The sequence below is a fragment of the Coptis chinensis genome, chromosome 7, assembly GCF_015680905.1.
Source record: "Coptis chinensis isolate HL-2020 chromosome 7, ASM1568090v1, whole genome shotgun sequence".
Taxonomy (NCBI): domain Eukaryota; kingdom Viridiplantae; phylum Streptophyta; class Magnoliopsida; order Ranunculales; family Ranunculaceae; genus Coptis; species Coptis chinensis.
In genome coordinates, this window is record NC_141462.1 from 21822517 (window position 1) to 21847112 (window position 24596).

The 24596-nt window shown below is 39.1% G+C and overlaps 1 protein-coding gene, 2 long non-coding RNA genes and 1 pseudogene across 6 annotated transcripts; 1 reads left to right on the forward strand and 3 right to left on the reverse strand.

Annotated features, from left to right (window-relative positions):
• Nucleotides 1-2601: 2601 nt before the first annotated feature.
• LOC147486608 (endoribonuclease Dicer homolog 1 pseudogene) lies at nt 2602-6328 on the reverse strand (annotated as a pseudogene).
• Nucleotides 6329-15803: 9475 nt separating this feature from the next.
• On the reverse strand, nt 15804-16496 carry LOC147486609 (uncharacterized). Its single transcript, XM_086573784.1, has one exon. It carries the CDS (start codon nt 16494-16496, stop codon nt 15804-15806), a length of 693 nt encoding a protein of 230 aa, XP_086429910.1.
• A 3428-nt stretch (nt 16497-19924) lies between these two features.
• Nucleotides 19925-23795, reverse strand: LOC147486610 (uncharacterized). 2 transcript variants are annotated; one of them, XR_015203007.1, is made up of 5 exons: nt 23544-23795; nt 23387-23470; nt 23192-23258; nt 23001-23083; nt 19925-20576 (listed from the first exon to the last, which is right to left on the reverse strand). It is a non-coding gene; the product is annotated as an uncharacterized LOC147486610 (long non-coding RNA). The 2 variants fall into 2 exon arrangements; XR_015203008.1 differs by lacking the exon at nt 23192-23258.
• Nucleotides 20576-22636, forward strand: LOC147486611 (uncharacterized). 3 transcript variants are annotated; one of them, XR_015203010.1, is made up of 4 exons: nt 20576-21018; nt 21105-21194; nt 21294-21375; nt 21851-22636. It is a non-coding gene; the product is annotated as an uncharacterized LOC147486611 (long non-coding RNA). The 3 variants fall into 3 exon arrangements; XR_015203011.1 differs by having other exon boundaries at nt 20585-21018; nt 21294-21400; XR_015203009.1 differs by having other exon boundaries at nt 20585-21018; nt 21294-22636.
• Nucleotides 23796-24596: the final 801 nt, after the last annotated feature.

Consider the following 24596-nt stretch of genomic DNA (forward strand, 5'->3'; position numbering starts at 1 on the left):
ATATGTAGTCTTGCTCGACAATTTGATAGCATCTCTATCACTCAAAGACCCCAAAATGACTTACGTCATGCAGATTCATTAGCTTATCTTTCCACCGCCGTTAGAAGCGAAGGGTCAAAACACATCACTTTTACAATCATCTTTTCGTCAGTCTAAGTTTGAACGTTTTTACGCTCGCTTAGTTCGTTACTATCATTACGAAAAAATCTGACGAAGTTGCCACGTTTAACTTCGTCAGTTTAAGTTTGAACGTTTTTACGCTCGCTTAGTTTATTACTATCATTACGAAAAAATCTGACGAAGTTACCACATTTAGCTTTGTCAGTCTAAGTTTGAACCCTTTTACTTCGGCTTAGCCATTACTATCGTTTCACGACAAAATCTGACTAAGTTACCACATTTAGCTTTGTCAGTCTAAGTTTGAACACTTTTTTTTCGTTTACTCATTACTATCGCTACGACAAAATCTGACAAAGTTACTACGTTTAACTTCGCTAGTCTAAGTTTGAACGTTTTTACGCTCACTTAATTCGTTAATATCGCTACGACAAAATCTGACGAAGTTATCGCATTTAACTTTGTCAGTCTAAGTTTGAACGCTTTTACGCTCGCTTAGTCCATTACTATCATTCCGACAAAATCTGACGAGGTTACCATGTTTAGCTTCGTCAGCCTAAGTTTGAACGCTTTTATGCTCGCTTAGCCTAATTTTGCAAAGTTAAGTACGCATTGGGGGCGTTTTTCTCTACATGGGGGCGTCTCGTTCTATTTCATTTCAACTACATAAATCAACAACATTGTCAATTTTCCACAGGTATGTTATCTGTCACAAAAACAACATTCAATAGCAAACACATACTTTATTTTTATTTATTTTTCATCAAAAGAAGTTTTAACTCTATGGTATTACATTCACACAATTACCTAATCCATTGTCTCAGTCAATTATCTTACGGTCGCTCGAGTAAATCTTCGTTTTCTTCTTCGAAATCTGCATTCGCTTCGCTTAGCACTTTCGGTTAACTATCTTCTGCATTGATTATTTTTTCTAAGGCATTGTGCCGATCTTTTTCTCTGAAAAAATTTTCCGAGCGAAAATTTTCGTCAACTTCATTAATTTTTCTAAGGCACTGTGCCGATCTTTCTACGAAAAATTTTCCGAGCGAAAATTTTCGTCAACTTCATTAATTTTTCTAAGGCACTGTGCCGATCTTTCTAATTAAAATTTTCCGAGCGAAAATTTTCGTCAGCGTCATTATTTTTTTTCTATGGCATCGCGTGCCGATCTTTTTACGAAAAATTTTCCGAGCGAAAATTTTCGTCAATGTCATTTTTTTTTTTTTCTATGGCATTGTGCCGATCTTTCTCCTAAAAATTTTCCGAGCGAAAATTTTCGTTATTATCATTATTTTTTCTAAGGCATTCTGCCGATCTTTCTACGAGAAATTTACCGACTGAAATTTTTTGACAGCTTCATTATTTTTTCTAAGGCATTAAGCCGAACTTTCTCGAGTTTAAACTTTCCGAGGCTCATTAACGGCTGTTGTTTCTCGGTCGCGGCAAAATTAAGCATTACGTTAACTTTCTAAGAGAAAACTTTATTCAGCTTCTTTATTATTATTTTTTCTACGGCATTGTGATCGTTCCGTTCGAAACTTTTCGTCAATATCTTTTGCTCGTAATTCCGTCGTTTCAACCTGCGACGCAAATACAAATTTTTTCGTAAGTCTTTCAGACTTAACCAAAATTTGAAGCTAACTGGAAAAAATAAAATAATTGACATACCTGTTTCATGCTGTCGAATTTTTTTGCCACCGCTTTGTCATATTCTCCGAACTTTTCTCCGTCTTCTTCGGCAGCTCAAAATAACTCAATAATTGCTCAATTTCTTTGATTAAATTGCACTCCCGCAACTTAATTGTGAGTAAGCCGTTACTACTTCATCTTCTTCGACTTTCGTTTCAAATTCGTACACTTCTTCCATTTCAAATTTCTCAAATCCTAGTATTTTATTTTTTATTTATTTATTTATTTATTTTTAATTTCCTTAAGCGACCATCGACGCGGTTTCAGGTAGTTGCTGTATCTGTCACCTTCTTTTCACCTCACCAAGACTGCGATCGTCATCGAATTTTCTTCTCGAGTATTTTTCGCCCGTATAGTACGGTAGTTACTACCTGAAAAAACAAGAAAAACGGGTCAGATGGGTCAAAAACCGGGTCAGCAAGCTCAAAAATCGGGTTCACGCGGGCCAAATCGGTTCAACGCAGTGCACGATTGCCTTTCCTTTACAGTGCGCCGCACCATATCATGTATGTTCTTGTAAGTTCGGATGCCCAGCCGTATTAAAGCAAAGAAGGTACGGTGCCCTTCCTTTGTGGGAGTTGCACCGTATCATGTTTTAGTTCAAAACTTAAAACTAGTTTTGATACTGGCGCCACCAGCTCGTACAACATCGTCAGATGTTATAGCGGCTTCCATGTTCACTTAGCTTGAGGATCGTTTCCTTCATTAGATGGTGCTATACCGTATAATGTTGGTGGAGACCGAAGGGAGTATGGATTTTGTTGGGTAAAGATAGTTGCCGCAGTTCTGAGTCAATTACTTTTGTGGGTTTTGAGCACTCCCAATCTGAAGACCATCAATGTAAACCTCCACCGCGGGGCAAGATTGCCATTTCGAAAGTGGCTTTGTATTCCAAGCCTTGACCGCTTTGTTGGCATCGTTCTTGAAGCTCCCTCACTTTGGATGCATCGGAAGTGTTTTGGGAGTAACCATTGGTAAAAGCGGTTGAAATACCCGCCGGACAACAAAGATGATACGACCAATTGTCCAAGAAAATTGCGCTAACAATGGATTCAAAAATGTCTCCAAGTACTTTAGGTGCTTTGCAATCTCCCAAACCAAAGGAATTAAACCACGGTTTCAATAATTCATCGAACTTCCTTTACAAACTCTCGAATCGTGCTTCAAGGGCACTTTGCTTAATCGCGACGACGAGCAAAGTTTTCATTGTTTACGGCAGCCGCTCTCTCAAGTCGGTCAAGCGACCGGGTGAGGTAGATCGTATGCGTAAAGAACATGTACCTTGTAATTAGATGATCCAAGCGGCGTCACCGACAAACTCCGGTCGTTGGTAACAGGAAACTCGGATGAAGGCCGTGAAGCATGAGTAATAGCTTCCACCAACAAACCCCTATCTCGAACTTTATATTCAAGGCACTTTCCATAGCATCAAAGTTAACACTCCTCAATATGCTCTCGGGACATTGCATGGCTTGTTTGTGCGTTCTATCTCTTTAGGATCAAACTCCACCTGAATTCCAATCCAATTCATGAGGTGGTGAAAAGCATTCTTCCCCTTCAACATAATAAACACCGATTAAGGCTTTCAACAACATCTGCAAGTGTCTTGCTAGATAGAACCCTATAGCAACTCAAATCACTCTCAACCTCCCCATCTTCCATATCATATTCGTCTCCATCATCACGGAGACCCTTTTCGATTCGTCTCTCCAGAGCGGCTTCCCTCACCAAATATGAATGTGTTCAAGGCCCTTAGTATCTTCATAAAAATGGGAAGTACTCCGGAGCAGCCCATCTAGATGGAGCAAATCGATCGGCTTGGATAAATGATTGAAGTCTTTTGTTCAGAGCAAACCGTACAGACCATGTTACTCACCATTTGTTGCCTCATTCTTGTAAGTTGACCCTCGTGTTTTGGGGGTATTTAAGAAAAAGAAATCTACTAACAACCCACTTCAGGTAAGCATCCCCAAGTAACTCTGCTCTTTCATAGCAGAACGCCTCTTGACACGATGCAGCAGTCAAGGCTTCTAAAATCTTGAAAGCAGGTAGAGGATAATTAATCATGTCCTTGAGCTGAACAGCAAGAAGCATACTTTCAACCCTCCTCATGATTGAAGGCAATCTCTGAGCACCTCGAACAAGTGAACCCGAAAGAGGATGAATAAAACATAACTCGGGAGGGAGGAAAACATAGTATGTTTTGTCAAGAGCGTCTTCGGATTCAGCTTCCTGATCTTCTGGATTCTCAAACCGAGGGGAGAGGAGGTTCTTGCAGTATGATACACCACGACCTCTTATAAGAGGCTGTTTCTTGTAGATCAGTTTCTAGTTTTTCATGGATTGGGAAAACCGGCAGCATAGCCACTATTTATATAGGGTTTCCGCGCTGGCTTTCCATTGCTACTGGAATTCTTCTCCAACTCCAACTTCATCTCTACTCTCAATTCTTATCTACTCTACATTCTTATCTAATCTGAAAACTTTGAATCCAATTCGTAGTTAAATTCCTTTTATTACTATTATTACTATATTGCCCCTATGTTTAATTTCAACGTTCACATCGTCGTATCGATATTCCGCTGGCACGCGTCGTCGACATCACTTTCGCGTTGTTACGTAATTCGTTCGGTACAGTGTTCGGCACTCAATTTCTTTTGAAATTTTATTTATGTGCATCTTTTATTTTATCTGTGCATTTTCGGCCATTTTTTATTTAACTACGTCCTTGCGTATCGTATACATTAATTTGAATTTTTTTCATTTCCGCTAATTCATGAATTTTTTCCGATTGTCCATTTTCTTATCGTTTACGTTTACACGACACTTTGTTATACACTCCGCTTACTCTTTTATTATTTCACGTTTTCCGTGATTTATCTTCTCTTCTTTGCCATATGAACTTTGTTCGCCTGACAAAGAGGGGGCGGTGTTTCGACCCCCACCTATGTGGCAAACGTCCATTAGTAGGGGTCTCTATTTTATTCATTTAATCAATAGGGCTAAAGCCCAATTCGCAATATCATGGATCAATGTACAAGCCCATTAACTCATGTGTCTAAGGCTGAACCTTAGCCACATGGCTTGCCACTAATGTACATTGATTTATGTCCAGACTCATTTCTTATCAAAGAGATAATTATCGGTGACGGTTATATTCTATCACAATTACTCAAACAACAAGATTACTTGAGCTACAAGGACTCTATACTCTACCTCTATAAATACCACATTATTTTTCATAAGGAACTACGTTGAAACTTGATCCCTAGAGAATAGATCTTGGGTACGTAGGCAGCCATTATTTGGTTCAGTTTCATCTCCCCCAACATCAAATTCCTCTATTTCTTAGTGCGTTCTTTACCATTGCTCTCGTTGTGTTGAAGCAGTTTACTGCCGAAACAGTAAAGTATACCCATAATAAATGACACGACCCAACCGAAACGACTTGGTGTATTTAGTATGAACAATCATTGGGTATGATGAACAATGATTATACTATTCATACCTCAATGAAATGTATGATCAGTAAGAACACTTATTGGGGTATGAACAATCACTATTCATACATCAACATTGTTCATACCTCAACACATGAGCTATGAACAATCAATGTTCGTACTTATTTGGAGTCATATCTCAACAAAATGTATGATTAGCAAGAACACCTATTGGAGTATGAACAATGATTGTTCATACTTATTCGGGGTAATACCTCAACATGAGCTATAAACAATCATTGTTCGTATGAACAATCAATGTTCATACTTTAACATGAGCTATGCACAATCATTGTTCATACCTCAACATGAGCTATGTACAATCACTGTTCATACCTCAACATAATGTATGATTAATAAGAACACCTATTGGAGTATGAACAATCATTATTCATACATCAACATAGTGTATAAAGTATGTTCACCTATTTGGGTTTGAACAATCACCAAATTTCTCTGCTTTATAAACATAACACAGAGGGGTGAAACTGATATTTAAAAAATAAATAAAAATTTCTATGCTTTATATCTATAATAACACAGAGGGGTAAAACTGGTATTTTTAAAAAGTCAAAAGGTCTAGCTAACTTATTTTGTCTTTGAGGGTTACTAAAGTTGAAATCGTGGGTTACTTAATGCTGGAATTTGTCCTTGTGAGTTACTAAAAAGAACGGTGCCCTCTAAAGTAGTTCCTCTCCCCACCCCAAATTCTCTAGAATTTTTTCTTGAAAATTGAAATTGCTAGGCAGGGGACTTTAACCCAGGAAATTGCTCATTCTAAGAACGCCTTATTGCCCATTGAAATGTTTATGGACGTATTTATCTTTATTTCGCTAAACGGATCGGGCACTCTATAAATGTGATAGAAAGAGAGATAGTTTTAAATGATGGTAACTATAGGGGGCCATATAGAGACTGCATTGGAAGCCCATTTTCGTATTATTCCTTTAAATTTGCAGATAGATGGCCATATAAAGGTCCCATTGGTGATGCCCTTACATAGTTTTTACCAGAGGGATCATCTTTTACAATATTAGAGCATCTCTAGGTGGTGGTAGTATACTCTTCATATTTGAAGAAAAATTTTGAAGAAGTTGGTCGCAAATTTCGACTGCAAAATTTATTGTAGACCCTACCCTGCACGACATTAGTATTGGCACATGCCAGTACTACTGTCGTGCACCATTGGTACTGTCGCGCGCCAGTACTAATGTCGCATGTTATGTTTGTTTAAATGTCGCGCGACAGTCGGACTTTTGTCATTTCACACATTTTTTTTCAACTTAGTTTCTCTAGTTCTAGCAAAAAAAATGAATTCTGATGATGAATACGTCTATAATAACCAAACAAGATGGAGTGGTGACGGTGAGGAAGAAGAAAATAGTGGTAATAGTGCATACATTTGGAACAATCCCATTGGTGATTTAGATGGTGAACCAAACACTTCTGGAGCTGGAAATCAAGGAGCTAAAGCTGATGATCCATTGTTGCTTCAGTATCAGCAAGTTGATTTTGAAATTTCTGCTGAGGTTATTGATTTCAGCCATCTTAGGCCGGTATCTATGAGGTTTCATGATAGGCATGTCTCAAGAGTTGTTCTTGAACAACAGATATGTATTTTAATTTCATATATTAGTAGTAGTAGTAGTTAAATACGTACATTTTTATTTTTATTTTCTTAATTTTAGTTTCATTTTGTGTACATCAGAGATGTGTTATGTATCGGATTCGGTACACTTAAGACGTGGTGGGATGATATTAAAAAAGTCGGTGCACTTGACCATGTTAGAGATACAATTTTAGCGACTCCCTTTGGTCATCTAGTTGACATACCTTACAATAAGATTGACATTCAGGGAGTTATTAATGGTTTAGTTGAAAGATGGTGGGATAGTACACATACTTTTCACTTCCCTCAGGAAAAGTTGGGCTTCACTCCACTAGATTTTTGCATGATATCTGGTTTGAGTATAGGATTAGGTAATCCGTTGAGATGTAGCACTGAATTCCAGAGTTGTGCCCAAATGATGACTTTCTTCCCTTGTCTAACTGAGGAGTCATATGACAGTGCTGGTGTTAGGATTTCTGGTATCAAGGCTGCATACATTACACCGTTGACTACTGATTTAGGGTTGCAGTCTTTAATAAATTATTTGCCACTTGATTCTAATGATGGTCAAGCACATATTGATGAGTATGTAAGAGCCTTCTGTATGTATTTTATGGGCGTCTTGTTTCTTCCTTCTGGCCATTCCACGATTAACTTGGGGTATCTAGCCAACTTTGAGCACTTGCATAAGTTGGGCGGTATTGATTTTGGTGGAGCCATATACTGTCATTTGTTGTGTTGTTTAGATAAGGCTTCTCGGCAGACTAGTGTTGTCAGTAGTCCCCATATGGGAGGGTTTGTCATTCTCTTAGAGGTATGGTTTTATGAGTATTTCTGTGCTGCAAATCTTATCCTCACAGAGTATACCGATAAGAGGCCTAGGCCCAGGGCTTGGCACGGACCTCGTCGAGCTTGTCTGACCAGTGAGATCAGTCATAACATAACTTCTGTTCGAACCCAGATCGAGCTTAGCACACAGGTTTCTATTGTTTGGAGGCCTTGGTGGACATCTGTGCACATCGGCGCGAATGACTGTAGAAACGCATTGTTCATTTCTCATAGGAGGATGGTATTCACTTGTGGGAGTGATATGGAGTGGTATTTAGGGGATAGATGTTACAGACAGCTCACACCATGCTTTGGTATCCCCCCTGATCCACCTACCCATGTATCAGAGGCTAAGGACATGACCATACAGCAAGTCATCGAGAGTAACGTGCATTGGAGTTGGCTAGTAGCTTCTGACCTAGTTACATTGCAGACTTATGAGCAATATTACCGTTATTGGTTGAAGGTATCTATTGGTCATTTGCTCCCAGCTGTGGGTCGTACAAGCAACATTCATACGGTTAACAGAATGGGTGTCAGACGTGGATTCCAGATTGGCCAGCTGTCACAGCCGACATTTTAGCATGGACCTGTACACACATTTGTTCCAGCGCTAGATCCCCCCTCAGTCAGAGTGGCCTTGGGTTTTCAGTTTGAGTGATCCGAGTGGCCAGACGATTTACCAGCCCATTTATTCTATTAATGACACTCACGTCGTACAGTTAGAGCCTGAACTTGGACATCTACCTCTGGTAATTATTTTTATTGGTTTTGGTTTATTATTAATGTTTATTATGAAAATGTCATAAATTATTAATGAATAATTATTTCAGGATGAGCTACGCATGAGATATGAGACATGCCTTCGTGTAAATGATGGCTTGCGCTCCTCGGTATTCGCCTACAGTGTTGAGAGAGAGAGAGAGTTATTTCGCAGGCTCATGTGGATTATGACGATTTTCAACGCCAGGTTGATGAGTTACAGGCTCAGATTGATCGCACAAGGGTGAGTTCATCACATAGACAGACGGAGAGTTTAGCACAAGGACAGTCGAGGAGGAGTTCACGGCAGAGGAGGCGTATGTAGGAAGTGAGGACTTGATGATTTATAAAATTAAGTTTGTTGTATGACGATTATTATTATGTTGTGTGATTTAGAATTGTTCATTTGATCATTTTGATAAGTTTTAATTTACTTCCTTTGATTTAGCAAATGAATTGCAATTTTTATTAATTGAACGACAACTAATACATGATTGCAAAAACATAAAATAAAAATAAATAAATAAAAGACAACTATTACATATCACCCTTATTACATACTACTAGAGTTACTCTAGTTATCAAGCCAGTCATCATTTTCTTCATCATTGGCTCCTTCGTCGTTGGAAGCTTCATTTGTACTACTTGATCCAGCCTTTTTTTTTTTTCATATATAGCTACAATTGCATCTTGTTTTAGCTCTAAAACCCTTTACAAACGAGAATTGACTTTGTCGAGTGATATTGCCAACAACTTAGTCTCATTTTCCTCCTCTCTAATATGGAGTTTTTCTTGCTTCAAAAATAACTTTTTTTTTGTCTTCTCTTGCTTCAATTTCATCATAGTTTGAAATTGCCCATTTAGAATCTCTTCTTTATTTCTTCGAATTTCTTTAAAAGCTTCAAGAAATTCATCCATATTTTTAGCAGTAGATGCAACATTACCCTCGACAGTAGAAGCAATTTTCTTGTTCTTCTCAATTTCTTTGCTCTGCTTTCTACCGACCGACCTTTCCAAAAAACCTTCGGCACTGTTAGGATCGTATTCCGAGTACAATGAATGTGAAGGGGTAGAGTGAGGCGTTGAAGGGGTTAGGGTTGAGGGTGAAGAATCGAAACCTTCAAGATCTCCGGATCTTGCTTTCTTCTTTGGTCTTGGAGCAAGCGTTTCGTTGCGTAACTGAGTTCTTGACCACTTTGGCGTATTTTTTACTAGATTATAACAATCTTGCCATATACATGGCTTCCCAGTAGTAGCCGCATAAGTTGTTGCCGCGTCTGAAAGCTACGTTTATTAAAAAAAAAATCAATATCAAGTAGTATATAAAACGAAGTATAAACGAATCTTACAATGTCTTCACATCCCCACCTGCTTGGAGCTTGTTCTTCAAGATTTCTTAGTATAGCATGATATTTGTTGAAGAACAGTAAAAGAATCGCCCAACATTGTGAGACTCCCTTCCACTTACGGTTGTGGTCAAAACCTTGAATTTGATTCATCCTAACCATAATTCGTTCCTAATAAACTTGTCCTGATTAATCATTCCCTACTATATGATCTTCTCAAATCTCAATCCATGCTCTAGTAAGAGCAATATTTTCTTCATTTGTCCAACTTGGACCCCTGCCTTGTTTTGGTTGTGACATTGAGAGTGTTGTGTGTGAAATGGTTGATTTGTTTGATAAGAATGTTTGAGTTGAGTGTATGTAAAATGAAGAAGGAGATGAATGTAGATATATGGATGTAGAAATCCGGGCATTTTTTGCCTGTTTTTTTTCCCGTTGGGGCACACGACATTGGCATTGGCGCGCGACAATACCACTGGCGCGTGTGGTGCTGGTCAAAGTAAAAAAAAAAAAGTGGGGCGACATTTGCAATGGCACACGACATTACCAATGTCGTTTCGCATCAGCATCCAAATTGCCAAATTTGCGAACAAGCAGGTGATGCGACCGGATTTGAGATCACCTAGAGATGGAATTCTGATAAATTTCGAACTTATCCTTCAAATTTGAAGAAAAACACAGATTATACTACCACCTAGAGATGCTGTTAACTAAAACTCCATCCAGATATCATAGGACAAGGGATCAAGAAAGGGAACCCCAAATAATCCGCAGCACGTATTGCGGGTTACTTAACCCCCTGGGTAACCCCCCAAAACTACAAAACTACGTAGCGTTTTGACTTAATCTTCCATTTTTAAAATCATTTGAGTTAGCCCCCCAATTGGGAGGGCTAATATTTTACTTAATGCCAACATTACCTTTCTTCTTCATCAACCATGGAAATAAATCCTACTACCAAAAAAAAAAAAAAAAAATTGTGATAAATTTCAAAACAGATTATGTATTATCCGTACAAACCCCGAATCAACTCAAAAATTGAATCCCCATCTTGTAATTGACTAATTGGTGTACAAAACATTTTTCTTAAAGAGAATATATATTTTTTATTTATTTTTTTTATTGTTATATCTTTGCGAAAAACACAAAACATGAAATTATAAGGGTTGTTTTTATTTATTGGGTGTATGAGTTGCCTTTTATCTTTAATTGTGTCTATTTTTGGGGATTGGATCGCCATTTTTTGGGAATTGATTTCCATTGTTGATGACTTGATAAAGAAAAAGGACAATATTTACTGGCATAATGGATATTAACTGTACTGGGTGGCTAAGTCAAATGATTTTAAAAATGGAGGTTAAGTCAAAAGGCTACATAAGCTTTTGCAATTTATGGAGCTAATTAGCCAACGGCCCAGCCCATTAGTTCCAACAGCTCAATTTTGGAGTTGGACTGAAAAATAGGTCTGATGATCTACAACAATCTCCAACCGCAACGGCTACTTTAAATCCCATGAAATATTTCGAGATTTCAAAGAAAAATGTAAATTACAAAACACGTCAGTCAAAATACCCGAGACACATAAGCAAATTTCAGGCGCCGAAATTTTACAATAACTCAATAGTCCAAAGTCCAAACTCCAAAATCTCTTCACTTCATTTCTTCAAACCCCCAAAAGAAAGTTTTTTTTTTTCTACAGCCTTGTATTAAAGCTGCAAATGTCTACTACAAATGACGAAGCAGAAGGCTTGTGTACCGTGGTAAGCCCTACATACTCTTCTCTCGCTTCATTTCTATGTATATGTTTGTTGGAATCCTAAAAAGTTCATTTTTTTGTCTCGCAGTAAAGACAGATTGTTAAGGTGGACAAGTTCACAACGAGAAATGGTTCAGTAATACCCACTGCGTTTATTCATGTTTTCGAGAAAGTTATTGTAGGAAATGATTAATGAAGTAAAGATTGAATTTTTAGCAGATTATGGATAGAGAAAATAGCTATTCTTTAGTACATACCCATGATTGCATTTCACTAGTTTTATGAGATGTAGGATTTTCTTGGTACAAAACAAATATTGATAGTGGTAGAAGTCATCTTTTATAGTGTTTTGAAGACATAACCATCTAGACACATTTTTTTGTTATATCTTTGTAGAATTTTTTTGCTTTGTACTAAGCATATATATTACCTTTAATTTACCAAGTTAAAATTCTGCTTTGTAAATTACTTACTGTGATGTCTAAGAACACTTTCTTACTTATGCTCTAAGATCACACAACAAAATGAATGAAGGGAACAGAATTAAAGAAGATGAAGTGAATATTTGTTTTATTAAAATGGCGATAACAGTTTACAATTTCTTTCTTTGTTCCTCTCTATTTCTCTCTCTTCTTTTCAATGATTTTTTGGATAATGAATGAATGAATCTCTTTTCTGATACTCTTCCAAGTCTTTATATAGTGTCCTGATTTGGCTTGGACCCAAGTCAATCTTTGACACGTGTCCCTTGTTTTTCTTTTCCGTTTTCCGCTTTCTACTTGCAACACAATTTAAACACACACGAGATTTACCGAGATATTGTCCTTTATCTCGAGTTTTAAAATACCGAAACGAACATGTTTATAAGTACGATATTTGCCCACTACACTTACTTTGAACTGTCTACCTTACTTCAATTCTAATTAGCTTGGTTTTTTCTCTATGAGATACAATAGTTTGAGGTTTTTCCAAACTAATAAGTAATAATGCTTGCTTTATTTGCTCACATAAGAAGGATTATTACACGGTTGAATTACTGGCTCAAAACGTATATGCCTATATCTCACATTACTTTCGTCAGAGTTAACTGCTTTAGTGGTAAACCTGTTGAACCAGTGGCTGAAAGTTGTAAATGCGCTGGTTGACTATAATCAATGATGCGACCCATTCTTTTTTTTTTTTTGCTAATACCATATATATTACTTAACCATCAAACCAAAACAGGGATTAACTTGTCCTGGAGGATACAAAGTGGAAGCTGGTCCCCTTGCTGCTTATGGATAGCCCATTGAGCTAGCAAGTGTGCTTCTCCATTAGACCTCCTATTAACCCAATTAAACTTACAGAAGGCAAAATTAGAGCTTAAAGTTAAGACATAGTCTCTCAAGCTCTCAAAATTCCAAGAGCATGGCTGGCCATTCAGAGCTTTAGTGACCTCTAAGCTGTCCCCTTCTATGTACACTGCAGTCCACCCATGATGCACTGCAAGTCCTAGAGCCACCTCAGCAGCCACCATCTCTGCTTCCTCTGCTGACTTTGCTCGGAATCTCATAGTACCTGCTCCTACTACTTTGCCTTCTGAGTCCCAAGCTATAGAAAAAAAAAATGTGCATCCCCTGACATAACCTGAAAGGCAGCATCATATCTAATGTTAATACACTCATTTGGGATCACAGGGAATAAAGAATCTAACTCAAAACAGTTTTGATTTAAGTAATTTTCAGAGAGGGTAGAGTTCTCATTCTGCGTTCTGGTAGTGGCAAATCCCTTGTAGCAGTTGCATGCCTCCATCTCACTTCTTCTGAGAGTCCTTTCCCTATTAGGGAGCCTTTGTTCAAACTTGGCTTCATTCCTAGTTTTCCAGATGTTGTATAGGAGATAGCAAGCCTGAATTCCTGCCTGAGCTAGATGTTGACTCTTATTATTGCTCCAACTTATGAATTTGGAGATCCAATCCTTAGTGTTGTTCCTCCCCTGAATCTCCATTCTTAACCCCAAGCTTGAAGTGAACCACAAATTCCTGGTCCAGTCACATTCAAAAAACAGGTGGTTGTCTGCTTCCAAACTATTGTTACACAGGGGGCAGGAGAAGTCCCCTTCCATTTTCCAAGAAGCCAGCCTATCACCCATAGGTAATGCTTTCATATAGGCTTTCCATATGAACATTTGAATGTTGGCTGGTATTTTGGTTTTCCAAATGAGCTTTACTGTTTTAGTATTAAAGCTTGAGCTCTGCCCATCACCCCTATCTTTGGCTAGGTACCTGTGAACAGATTTCACAGTCAATCTTCCAGACTTCTCTCCTTCCCATTTCAGCCTATCCTTGCCTAGACCCAGAGGTCTGATCATAATATCTTTGATTCTTGCCGCAAGGAAAGGCTGGAAAAACTCCTGTAGTTTTGCCTCATCCCAGCCTGTTCTGTCCTCCAGAAAGAGGTCAGCCACATGAAGGCCTTCTAGTCTGGGGTCTTCCACCCCTAACTCTCTCAGAGTTTGAGGTTTTCCATTGCAAACAACCCAAGGGTCATCTAACACAGAGATGGAGTTACCACTGTGAATGCTCCAGACTAGCCCCCCACTTATAAGGTTGAAAGTGTTGTGTATACCTTTCCAGAAGTAAGAGGCCTGCCCAGGAGGTTTCCAGACATCTCCTATCCAGTTTTTTTACTATATATACTAGCAAGAGTTTTGTCCAAACTCTTCAAGATATCTGCCGCAGCCTTTCCAAGGGAGCTTGGCTAGCATTGCAACATTTATATCCCTCATCTTTCTAAAACCCAACCCTCCCTCAGGTTTGGTTTTACATAACTTGTCCCACCCAATGGTATGGACACTGTTAGACTTTTCAACACCATGCCAGAAAAAATCTCTGCATGCTTTGTCTATCTTGTTACATGTAGATATGGGGAGCATATAGGTAGACATAGCATAGAGAGGAGTAGCTTGAACCACAGATTGGATCAGGGTAGCCCTTCCAGCCTGTGAAAGGACCTTAGCCTTCCAACCTTTTATTTTCTTGTGGATCTTGTCCACTAAAAAGTCAAAGTCCTCAGCCTTTTTTTGGGATAACATAATAGGTATGCCCAAATATTTGTCTTTTGGATCAAACAACCTCATCTTCCAGAACTTTTTCATCTTTACTTTATTGCGAAACTTGATGTTTCTGCTGAAAAAGATACTAGATTTATCAAAATTTATCAGCTGACCCGACGCAGCACAATAGTCTTGGAGGATATCTCTAAGATGGCCCCCATCCTCAAGATTACCTCTTGTGAAAAGAATCAGGTCATCTGCATACAAAAGATGGGAAATGGGAGGAGAGGCCCTCCGGATCTTAATCCCATGGACTTTCTCCTCCGCCTCAGCTTTTGCAATCATCCTGGAGAGGGCCTCAGCCATGATGATGAAAAGATAAGGTGATAGGGGGTCCCCCTGTCTAAGGCCTCTTTCAGGGATGATCTTATTTAGAGGACTCCCATTGAGAAGCACTTGAAAGGAAACAGTGGATATACACTGCTTTATTAAATTTCTCCACTTCTGGCTGAATCCCAATTTATCAAAGATGTTGTCCACCAGGGACCACTCCACTCTATCATAGGCTTTTGCCATATCCATCTTCAAAGCTACCCAGCCATGGTTTTTATCTTTCATGTTTTTCATGTGATGGAAAAGTTCACAAGCTAACCCTGTGTTATCTCCTATGTTTCTACCTTTAATGAAAGCCCCTTGGAAGGGAGATATTATTTTATTCAAATGTTGCTTGAGCCTATTAGCCAGGATTTTAGATATGACTTTATAACAAAAGTTACAGAGACTAATAGGCCTGAAGTGAGCCACAATCTCCGGATTATTTGTCTTGGGGATGAGAGCTATATAGGTCTCATTGAAAACAGGGTTCAGCTCCCCCTTATGGAAAAAATCCTTCACAAAAGCCAATACTGCTCCCCACAATCTCCCAGGTGTTTTGATAGAAACACCTTTGGAAACCATCAGCCCGGGGAGCCTTGGGGCTTCCCATCTTATAAACAACCCTCCAAATATCCTCGGAAGAAGGGATGGCAGTAAGCATCTCATTTTCCTTGTCCGTGATACAAGGAGTGAACAGATTGAGAATGCTTTCATTTTGAGGGGGTTGATCAGATTTGAAAAGAGCTTGGAAGTAGGAGTTAATGTTAACTCCCACTTCAGCTCTTCCTTTACTCCAACCCCCCCCCTGCCTTCTTCAGCCTCTCAATGCTGTTTTTCCTTCTTCGAAAAATGGTGGAAAGATGAAAAAACCTAGTGTTTTTCCCCCCATCCTTCAACCAGTGAATAGTAGACTTCTGTTTCCAGAAGCTTTCCTCCTTAACCAACCATTCAAGTAGCTCGGATTTAAGCCCTTTTGCTCTCTCATAGTTGGCTAAGGAGAAAGGTTTTGATAGGACATCTTCCAGCTCCTTGTTTACTTTTTTCAGATTTGTAAAGATATTGCCAAACACCTTTTTATTCCATATAGTAAGGTGTTGTTGAGTCATCTTGTGTTTTAAGTTCACATTAATGTCAGGCAAAGCATGATAGGTAGAGTTCCAGGCAGTTTCAATAACAGACATGCAGGCATTATCCGAGAGCCACATATTGTAAAAACGAAAGGGTTTTTCATGCATGGTTCTATTTTCCTCCTTCTCTTTTAGATGTATCATAAGAGACAGATGATCAGAACTAGCACTAACAACATTATACACATGCATGTTGGGAAAAAGGACAACCCAGGCATCCGTAGCCAGAGCTCTATCAAGTCTCTCCAGGATATGACTGTTAGGGGCTCTATTATTACTCCAAGTGTACATGGGGCCGTTAAAACCTAGGTCAATCAATCCTAGGTCGTTTATCAGCCCATTGAACTCAGCCATACTATTATTAAACATACTTCTTCCTCCTATTTTTTCATTTAGCGAGGTAATGGCGTTGAAGTCCCCAAACAGACACCACGGTCCTGGGATTAGGGTGGCCACATCCCTGAGCTCGGCCCAGACCCGATGTCTATTACAAGCAACATGCTCACCATAAACAAAAGAGAAGTACCAAGTTTCAGTGCAACAAAAATTATTTAGTTTACCTGTAACATGATTCCTTGTTGCTCCCATGATTTCCAGCTCCACCCCCTTCCTTTTTATGCTAGCCCCCACCGACCCTTTTCTTTGGAACACAAAAGCAACCCCTATAATTGACCTTTCTGCTAATACCTTTCATCCTATCTACACCAACCTTTGTTTCGGACAGACATATGATATCAGGATCAAACTTCCCTATTAAGTCCTTTAGATTTTGAATTGCCGTGGAGGAACCTATTCCTCGGCAATTCCAGGCTTGTATCATGGCTGGCGAGGCCGCTGTTGTGGGACAGCAGCCGCGAACCCCGGAGGAGAGAACAGACCCCCACTGTTTCCAGACTCATACCTACCACTACTGTGTCCACCCCCTGTGCTACATCCCCCATCCTGATCATTTGGTTGCCTTGAACTGTCCCCTCTATACTGTTGTTTAAACTTACCAGCTCTCATGCTCACCACTGTTGAGTCATCCACCGCTAAAGGCTTAGGGAATGGACTCATCACCTTCGAGATACTCTCCTCTGAGACATACCCCTCGTCTTCCAAACTGGCTTGAGCAAGATCCCCAGGCCCGTTTCCTATAGACACTTCCTCTGGCCTCCCCCCTTGCTGAACACCCATCTCATTACCCTCCTCTGCAGCTTGATAGTCTTCTCCCCATTCTGTAAACGCATCTGAAGGGATCTGATCTTCTGGAAATGAGTGACACGAGAGAGCATTACCCGAGTTAGATGGCTCAGTTGGGACCTTAGAGTCACTTGAGATGCTGATCACTGGAGCTTCTTCTGGAATGAGTAAGTGTCCTAGCCCTCTGTCCCTTAGAGCATCTGCCTCCCTTTTGGCTCGTTTTGATTCTCTAACTGCCTTCTTCAGACAATACTCCAGCCATTCATCATCATCCATGTTATCTGTCTTACTCCCAGATCTTGAGCTATTCTTCCTTTTCTTACCCACTTCAGCCCCTCTTCCTAACACTACTTTTTGTTTGGCTGTCCCTTGACGCCTTCCTCGAGACACCACCGTCTTAAACCCCCTTCCACGTGTTGGTAGACCAGAGAACCTAAATAAAGGGGAAGCTTTTCCAGCTGTTGTAGAGGATTGATGGATCTCATCTTTGTTGGTCTTCTCAGTGTTTTGTATGGTAGTATTAGAGACTGGTACGAGAGTTAAATGCAGAGGCTGCGCCTTTCCAGCTCTTTTCCTTGTTTCCAAGGAGTCTTCTCTCAGAGCTAGAGAATCTAGATCTTGTGTAGAGGCTTCCAGGTGTACCAAGCCATCCCCTTGGGTCGACCCATCCGTCTTAGGTCTTCTCATATTATCCAGGTCCATTTCCTTAGAGGCCAACCCCCAGACCACTAAGGCTTGCTCCTTATGTACCAGCCCTTGTCCTGATCCACAACTGTTTTCTTGGACTTCTATCCTCACAACCTTTTGGGCCTGGGCTTCTATCATATCCTGCTTTTGGGTTTGGTCCAACCCTTCCAAACTTTGACTCTCTTCAGCGTCCTGTTGGCCTGCCATTTCTGTGTCTCCAACAGCTACTGACTCTACGTTCATTCTGACTTCTGACACTTCAGACCGTTGCTTCTCTGCCTCCTTAGTCCTAGTCATCACCCTATCCTCCCCCCTAGCTTCTCTTGGCGGTGTAGTAAGGATCCCCACCCCTTGCCATGAACTTCTACCCAGCAAGCCCCTGTCCTTAGCTGGTATCTGATCAGCTCGAGGCTTTTTTGGCATCCCCGAAATGGTTATGATAGCCGGCGAAGAGGCAGCTAATCCGTTAAAGAACATATTGGCCCTTTGGAGGAAAGAGAAGTTATTCTTGATATCCCTAGGGGAGCCCCCCAAACTTCTCATCTCTACACAGGCTTTCTCTCTTAAGTTACAGTAGTACAAATCATGCCCTATACAGCCGCAGAAATAGCAAAAGATGTCCAATTTTTCATACTTGAATGTCACTGGAATAATTTCCCCCAGCTCTGTGCATAACTCTATTCCTTTAAGTAATCGTTCCTTGATGTCCATACGCACCCTAACCCTGGCCACTGGATTTTTGAACTTTGGAGAACAGCCAGTATCCACTCCCTTTACTTTGCCTAGATTCATCCCAATGGTGGTGATATTTGCCTCGTTTATCCTATCTCGTGGGAGGCCATGTATCTGGATCCAGAAATCCACATTGTCAAACTTCCGATTATCTTCCAGCAGATCAACATATTTTCCTTTTTTGATGGACAAAATGAAACCTTGTATCAACCAAGGCCCATTCTGTCTAACATAGTTGTATTCCTCTCCATCTTCAAACACCATCCTCTACATACTTTTTGCAATCATCTCTATACTTGTCTGACCTTTTGTTTGCCAAAGTCGATGTACCTCATCCGCAAACACGTGCAAAGGGATGTGTTTTCCCCCAAACAACTTCCCCACCAGTGTAGTATGCTCTTTATTGTCTACCTCTAAGTTCTTGCATTCTATCGCCACCAAATGTTTCTCTCTTGAACAGAACAGATGTTTCATATCAGCTTGTAGTTTTTCTATTTTTTGTTTTGTTTTATCCTGTTTTTCTGCTTCATTCTCCACCAGCCCATCTCCTTGTATCTCTTCCATCTCCTACCAAACTCAGACTCCCAGAAAACCAGATCTTTATGCTTGATAGGGCTAGGAAATTACAAGAAGGTGAAAGGAGGAGCAAGAAGAGAAGAGAAGACAAAAAGAAGACAGAAAAGGGTACACCCAGGGAAAAGAAAAAAAGAAGAAAAGGACTAATTGGAGGATGTTTTATCAAACTACTTTGTTGTATCATTCAAAATTCAAAAGGAAAAGAGGGGGAAAATGCAAGTCGGTGAAAGAAAAGAGAAAAGAAAAGAAGCTGCTTTCAGCCGCAGGAGAGCTCTCAAAGTCCAAAACTCTACATTCTAGACAGGTTGAAACCAAAGTAGCAATCTAATTAACTGAAGTAGATGCGAACGACCTGGCCTCTAGAAAAGTAATGGAATTCTGTTATAGAACTGAATGCCACTTTATAGCTCATACTCCCATTAAGGAATGTGTTTTATTGTTGGAGCAATTTCTACCCTACATAAAATACCAAAAAATAGTTTTAGGTGCAATGCTTCTGGAATTCCAGTTAATTTGTTAGCTAAGTTAAACATGCATTCTTTTTTTTTTGGATTCGTAGTTATATTTCATCCCAAGAAAATGTTACAAATTAGAAAGCCAGCACATAGCAAGATAGGCAACTACAATACCACGTGATTACCAAATACAAAATTTACAAAACCACAGTTCTGAGCTTTCTCATTAATGTATGCATCTTTAGTTACAAATCCCAGTATCAACAGTAAGGAACTTGCAAGAAAAATATTGAAGATTAATCTCTTACAATAAAAATATCCAACAAACAAATGAAAACCTACAACAAAAGTACCCAGCCAGAAAAAGGAAACATGTGCCAATCAATCCACATGACCACCCAAGCTCAGAGTGGTGGAAGTACATATGCAGTAGATGGTCAAACCAATGCGGCACATCCATATAAGTGTCGAGTAATCCAGAGCGGTATTTGCTATGATGTGAATAGCAATGGGGAAGGGAAGGAAGCTCATTTCGAGCCACCTATCGGAACACACATTAACCAGGTACATCCAAGTGATTTCTAGATGCATAAGGGAGCATCCTACTTCAGTTTTCTCAACCCAATGAGGAAACTTGACAATCTCACTTTTGTAAAACCGACCCAGGATGAGGAAAACCAGGGCAAAGGTAAGGCAAAGAATGCTCCTTTCAACTTCATCTCTGTATAGATTGGTACATTCCACAATTTGAGACGCGCAGTGCATCAGGAACAACAGTAGAAGAAAGTGTACAAGTTCCAACCTGCAAGATGAGAGATTCTTAATATCAGAGCTGTATTTCTATATGCTTTTTCAAATCATGTATTCTGCATTGCTTTTTCTCGATTTTTTTTATCAAATTTCCATATCCACAATTAAAGCAAAACTTAATCAAGGTCAACCAGACTTCTTAGCAGAGCACTTGTATGCCTCAATACAAACAGGATCAACCAAAAGACAAAATTCATCTACAGATAAAGGTTGAGGATTTTTTTACAGTTTTACTGGATACATAATCTTCTTCCAAAAAAAACAAATTTTTGAAAGCATGTTTCTTTCTTGCACTCAATTGAAGACAACTTAAATTTATTCTGACAACTTTTTGAATTGGTTCCTGATGATTGATACCGTTATCACCAAATCATGGCGAGTCCACAATTTGATTGACACTCTTTTAACGGGCTCCTTTGTATTTCCTCCAACTAGTAATCATTCTTGTCTTCTTTTTTCGATTTCTTAGTTTTTATTTTGGAAAAATTTCTTGAAGTCTGATGTTTTTGTGTGTTTATAGGGAGATAGGTTCGGTTTGATGGATATGAGCTGTGCCCAAACCTTATTGACAGCCAAACCATCAAAGTTAAATCCAGACTCACAGTTTAATGTTAGCTTGATGGTTTTTTGTTAGTTTTCTTGAATTGTTTGACATGGAGTTTCTATTTTCGACTATTTGATTTATGGGTATTTGTTTCTTTCTTTGTAGGAAGAGTGTTGAAGCCATTTAGGATGTTGGTACTTGGAGGAATGCGAGAATAGTCTTCAATATTTCAATGCAATGAAGCAAGGTGAGGAAGAGGTTCAGATTCAAATGTGAGTCTGACACTTGCTTAAGTACTTGAATTGCTTTTATTTCTTGTTCGTAGAATTAGTTCAGAGATAATGTTCTGGAAAATTTGAGGAGACAGTTTAGAACAGGTAAATAGGTCTGACACCTACCTTTAGACAGTTTAGGACCTTAGTATCACGGATAGGTGTGTCCGCGTCTGATAGGGAGACAAAGTGTCAAGGCAAAATATAAAAAGTTAAGGTATAAGTGTCCGACACATATTATTTTCAAAATATGGCGTGTCCATGTAACATAGTTTAGGACAGTGTAAATTTAGGAAGGCACAACGCACAACACTTCGAGAGTACTTCAAATGTTAGCTTACTGACTCACTCTGATGATTTAGTCTAATAAATCCACCATGAAATGTGGTCATACAAATCTATTTCTGGGTTTTCAGTTGGTCAAAACAAAATCTGAACTATTGGTTTCAGAGTGAGAGAACCAGCAGGCAACAGAGCAGTTATTCAGTAATCATGCTGCACGGTAATATATACTGCAACCATGGGAACAAATCTTTTCTCTCAATGAAGAAAATCCCCATCGTATCTTCGAGGGTGAAGCTCTTTTGAGAAGGACGAACAGGTAGGGTCTTTTGGATGAGAGCCAGAACAAGCTTGATTATGTCCTGGGGAACTTCCAGGAGCGTCATCTCCAGACACTTGTGTTCAATCCTGGAATGGCGAAATCCATCCAGGATGCTCGTGTGACGTGTGCTTATTAGACAGAAACACATCAGGGCTAGAAGGCAGGTGGTTAAACATCCCTTCATTCATGGTGAGGGTTGACTCACATAAACATATTGAAGAGTGAAGCGTGGAAACCGATAAAAAAAATGAAGCGTAGGAACCAAAAGGCTGCTGGTGGTGATTGAGACGAGGAGGATGAAGATTGAGAAGGCTGTTGCTGAGAAAGCTGGTGGTGTTGGTGTTGATAGAGAGAAGTTGCAGGTTGAGCCTTGTGTTCAAAACCTTCATTCAGTTGGAATGCTAGGGAAAGATATGCGTCTCTTTTCTTGTCTGTCTTGCTACTTTATGTAGTTTTGCAGACTATAAGATGACGGTATCTATGCTGGTTTAATGTTCGCAGTACAAATTCTGCTCAGTTTATGTTATAAGCTTTCTTGACTGGAGATTTTCATTCTATTGTGTTTTGAAGATTGAGTAATGTTATAGGGGGTAATAGGACAGTATAAAAAAAGAACAAAACATTTTGTTTTTTGTTTTATATTTTATATTTTTTCTTAATTATGAAATGAATTGGCTTCAAATTGAATGAAGCACTGGTTAAGGGTATCTAATTAGCTGATCACTTCATGTGCTTTCTGCCCAGTTCTTTACTTGATGGAAATCACTACTAACACTGAATAGGTAAATAGAAAAAACATAGCGTTGAAGACTAAACTGAATATTAATTATTATATCAAGCAGGCCGGTGGACATATATAATGTAATGTCGTAATTCGGTTCCAAACTGAGTAACTCGTTGGACTGATACAATTTTGACGGCTCAAAACTAATACTGCCTCAACCAACTAAGGAACTAGGAATTAGCTACTTTTAATTCCCAAAGACATAAAACTACCTGTAGAAGACCTCATCTGTCCAGTATCCAAATTCATCTGCCCAGTATCCAAATGCCATGATTCACTGAAATACCAAGAAAACCTGCAAAAAAAGATTCAAACAACCAAACCTTCACCGGCTAACATCCGAAGTATATACAGAGACCTACTTTCCAAGAAAAATGTTCATCTACTTTTCTAATCAATTTACCACACAAACAATTGTGTTTTTGAAAATCCAGAAAGAATGTAACAAGAAGTGAGTCTGTAAACTGAAACTGAAAGAAAAAAGTATAAGAAGAACTTCAAGTTACCCAATTAATGAAAAGAGTTGTACAAGAATTGATCAAAACTTGGGCAAAAACCAATCATAGAACGCGGTTATTCAACATGAAGAGAAACGCACCTGATTCTTTCAAGAATGACCAAAAACCAAACAGTTTGTTTCTTGCAAGAACTTAAACAAGAACAGAAATATGCGAGGCAAGAACTGAAAACTGTGATGCAAGAATCAGTAAACCAAAGTTAAGAGAAGAGTTTTCTTTTAAAGAAGAGAAACTAACCTCAAACGAAAATTGGTAGTTTTCTTGAAGCACCTTTTCTTCAAAGAACAAGCAAAAAGTTTCTTGCAAGAACGATAATGCAAGAAACAGGTTAAAGAATGAAAGCCAAGAAACAGTGAGAGAAAAATTGGGTGAAGACAGAGAGTGAAAGAGAGAAGGTTTCAGAGCTGATGGAGAAGGAGGGAGAGAGAGAGATTATTGAGTGAGAGCTCGAAACTTGAGAATGAGTGCAGAGCTCGAAACTACAGAGTAGTTATAACAACTTTGGGTTAATTTGCTTGGAGCCCTTACAAAGTTATTTCTTTTCGGGTATTTAGCTTTTGGGCCACTTTATAATGCATAATCTGCAGTTAGTCACCAATTGATCGTTTATTAGTTTTTGGGCCAAAATTTACGGTGATCCGTCTATATTTTCTAAATTGACACATTTACCCTTGCACGTGTATTACACATCATTGAAATAAACGGCTAAGATCAATGTTCTGTTCAAATCAATGGCCACCGTGAATATTGATCCCAACCATTTATTCGTAACACGTGTCATAATCTCTCCCGATAAAAAATCCTAACACTCTATTCAAAAACACAACTACTAATCATCATCGGTGTTCAACATTGAAGACAAACTAACCGACAAAACAACATCTCTTATATCAACAACAGTTTTAAACAAATCCAGCTGTTAAGAACAGAGTAACTGGAAATCCGAACTGGGTAAAACTAGCCGACTACTAGTATTCTCTATTCTTTGTACAAACTCAACTGCTGAACTAAGTAGTTGACGCTGCTTTACGTATAGTAGCTACAATTGCAAAAGCTGATGAAATTAAATTGTTTTTATTAGACGGGTTGCTTATTGTTTTTGATCTGTGTTTAGTAAAAAATTAACTTGGGTGTGATTATAGTGTGAGTGAGAGAGAATGAGAGAGGAGTTTTCGGGGTTGGGTCTATTGCGGAGAGGAACATACAAACTAATTAGAAAGAAGAAAAATATTTATTTATGAGTTAAAAAAAATTATTAATCTATTGCCAGGTTTATGTACGACCCGTTAT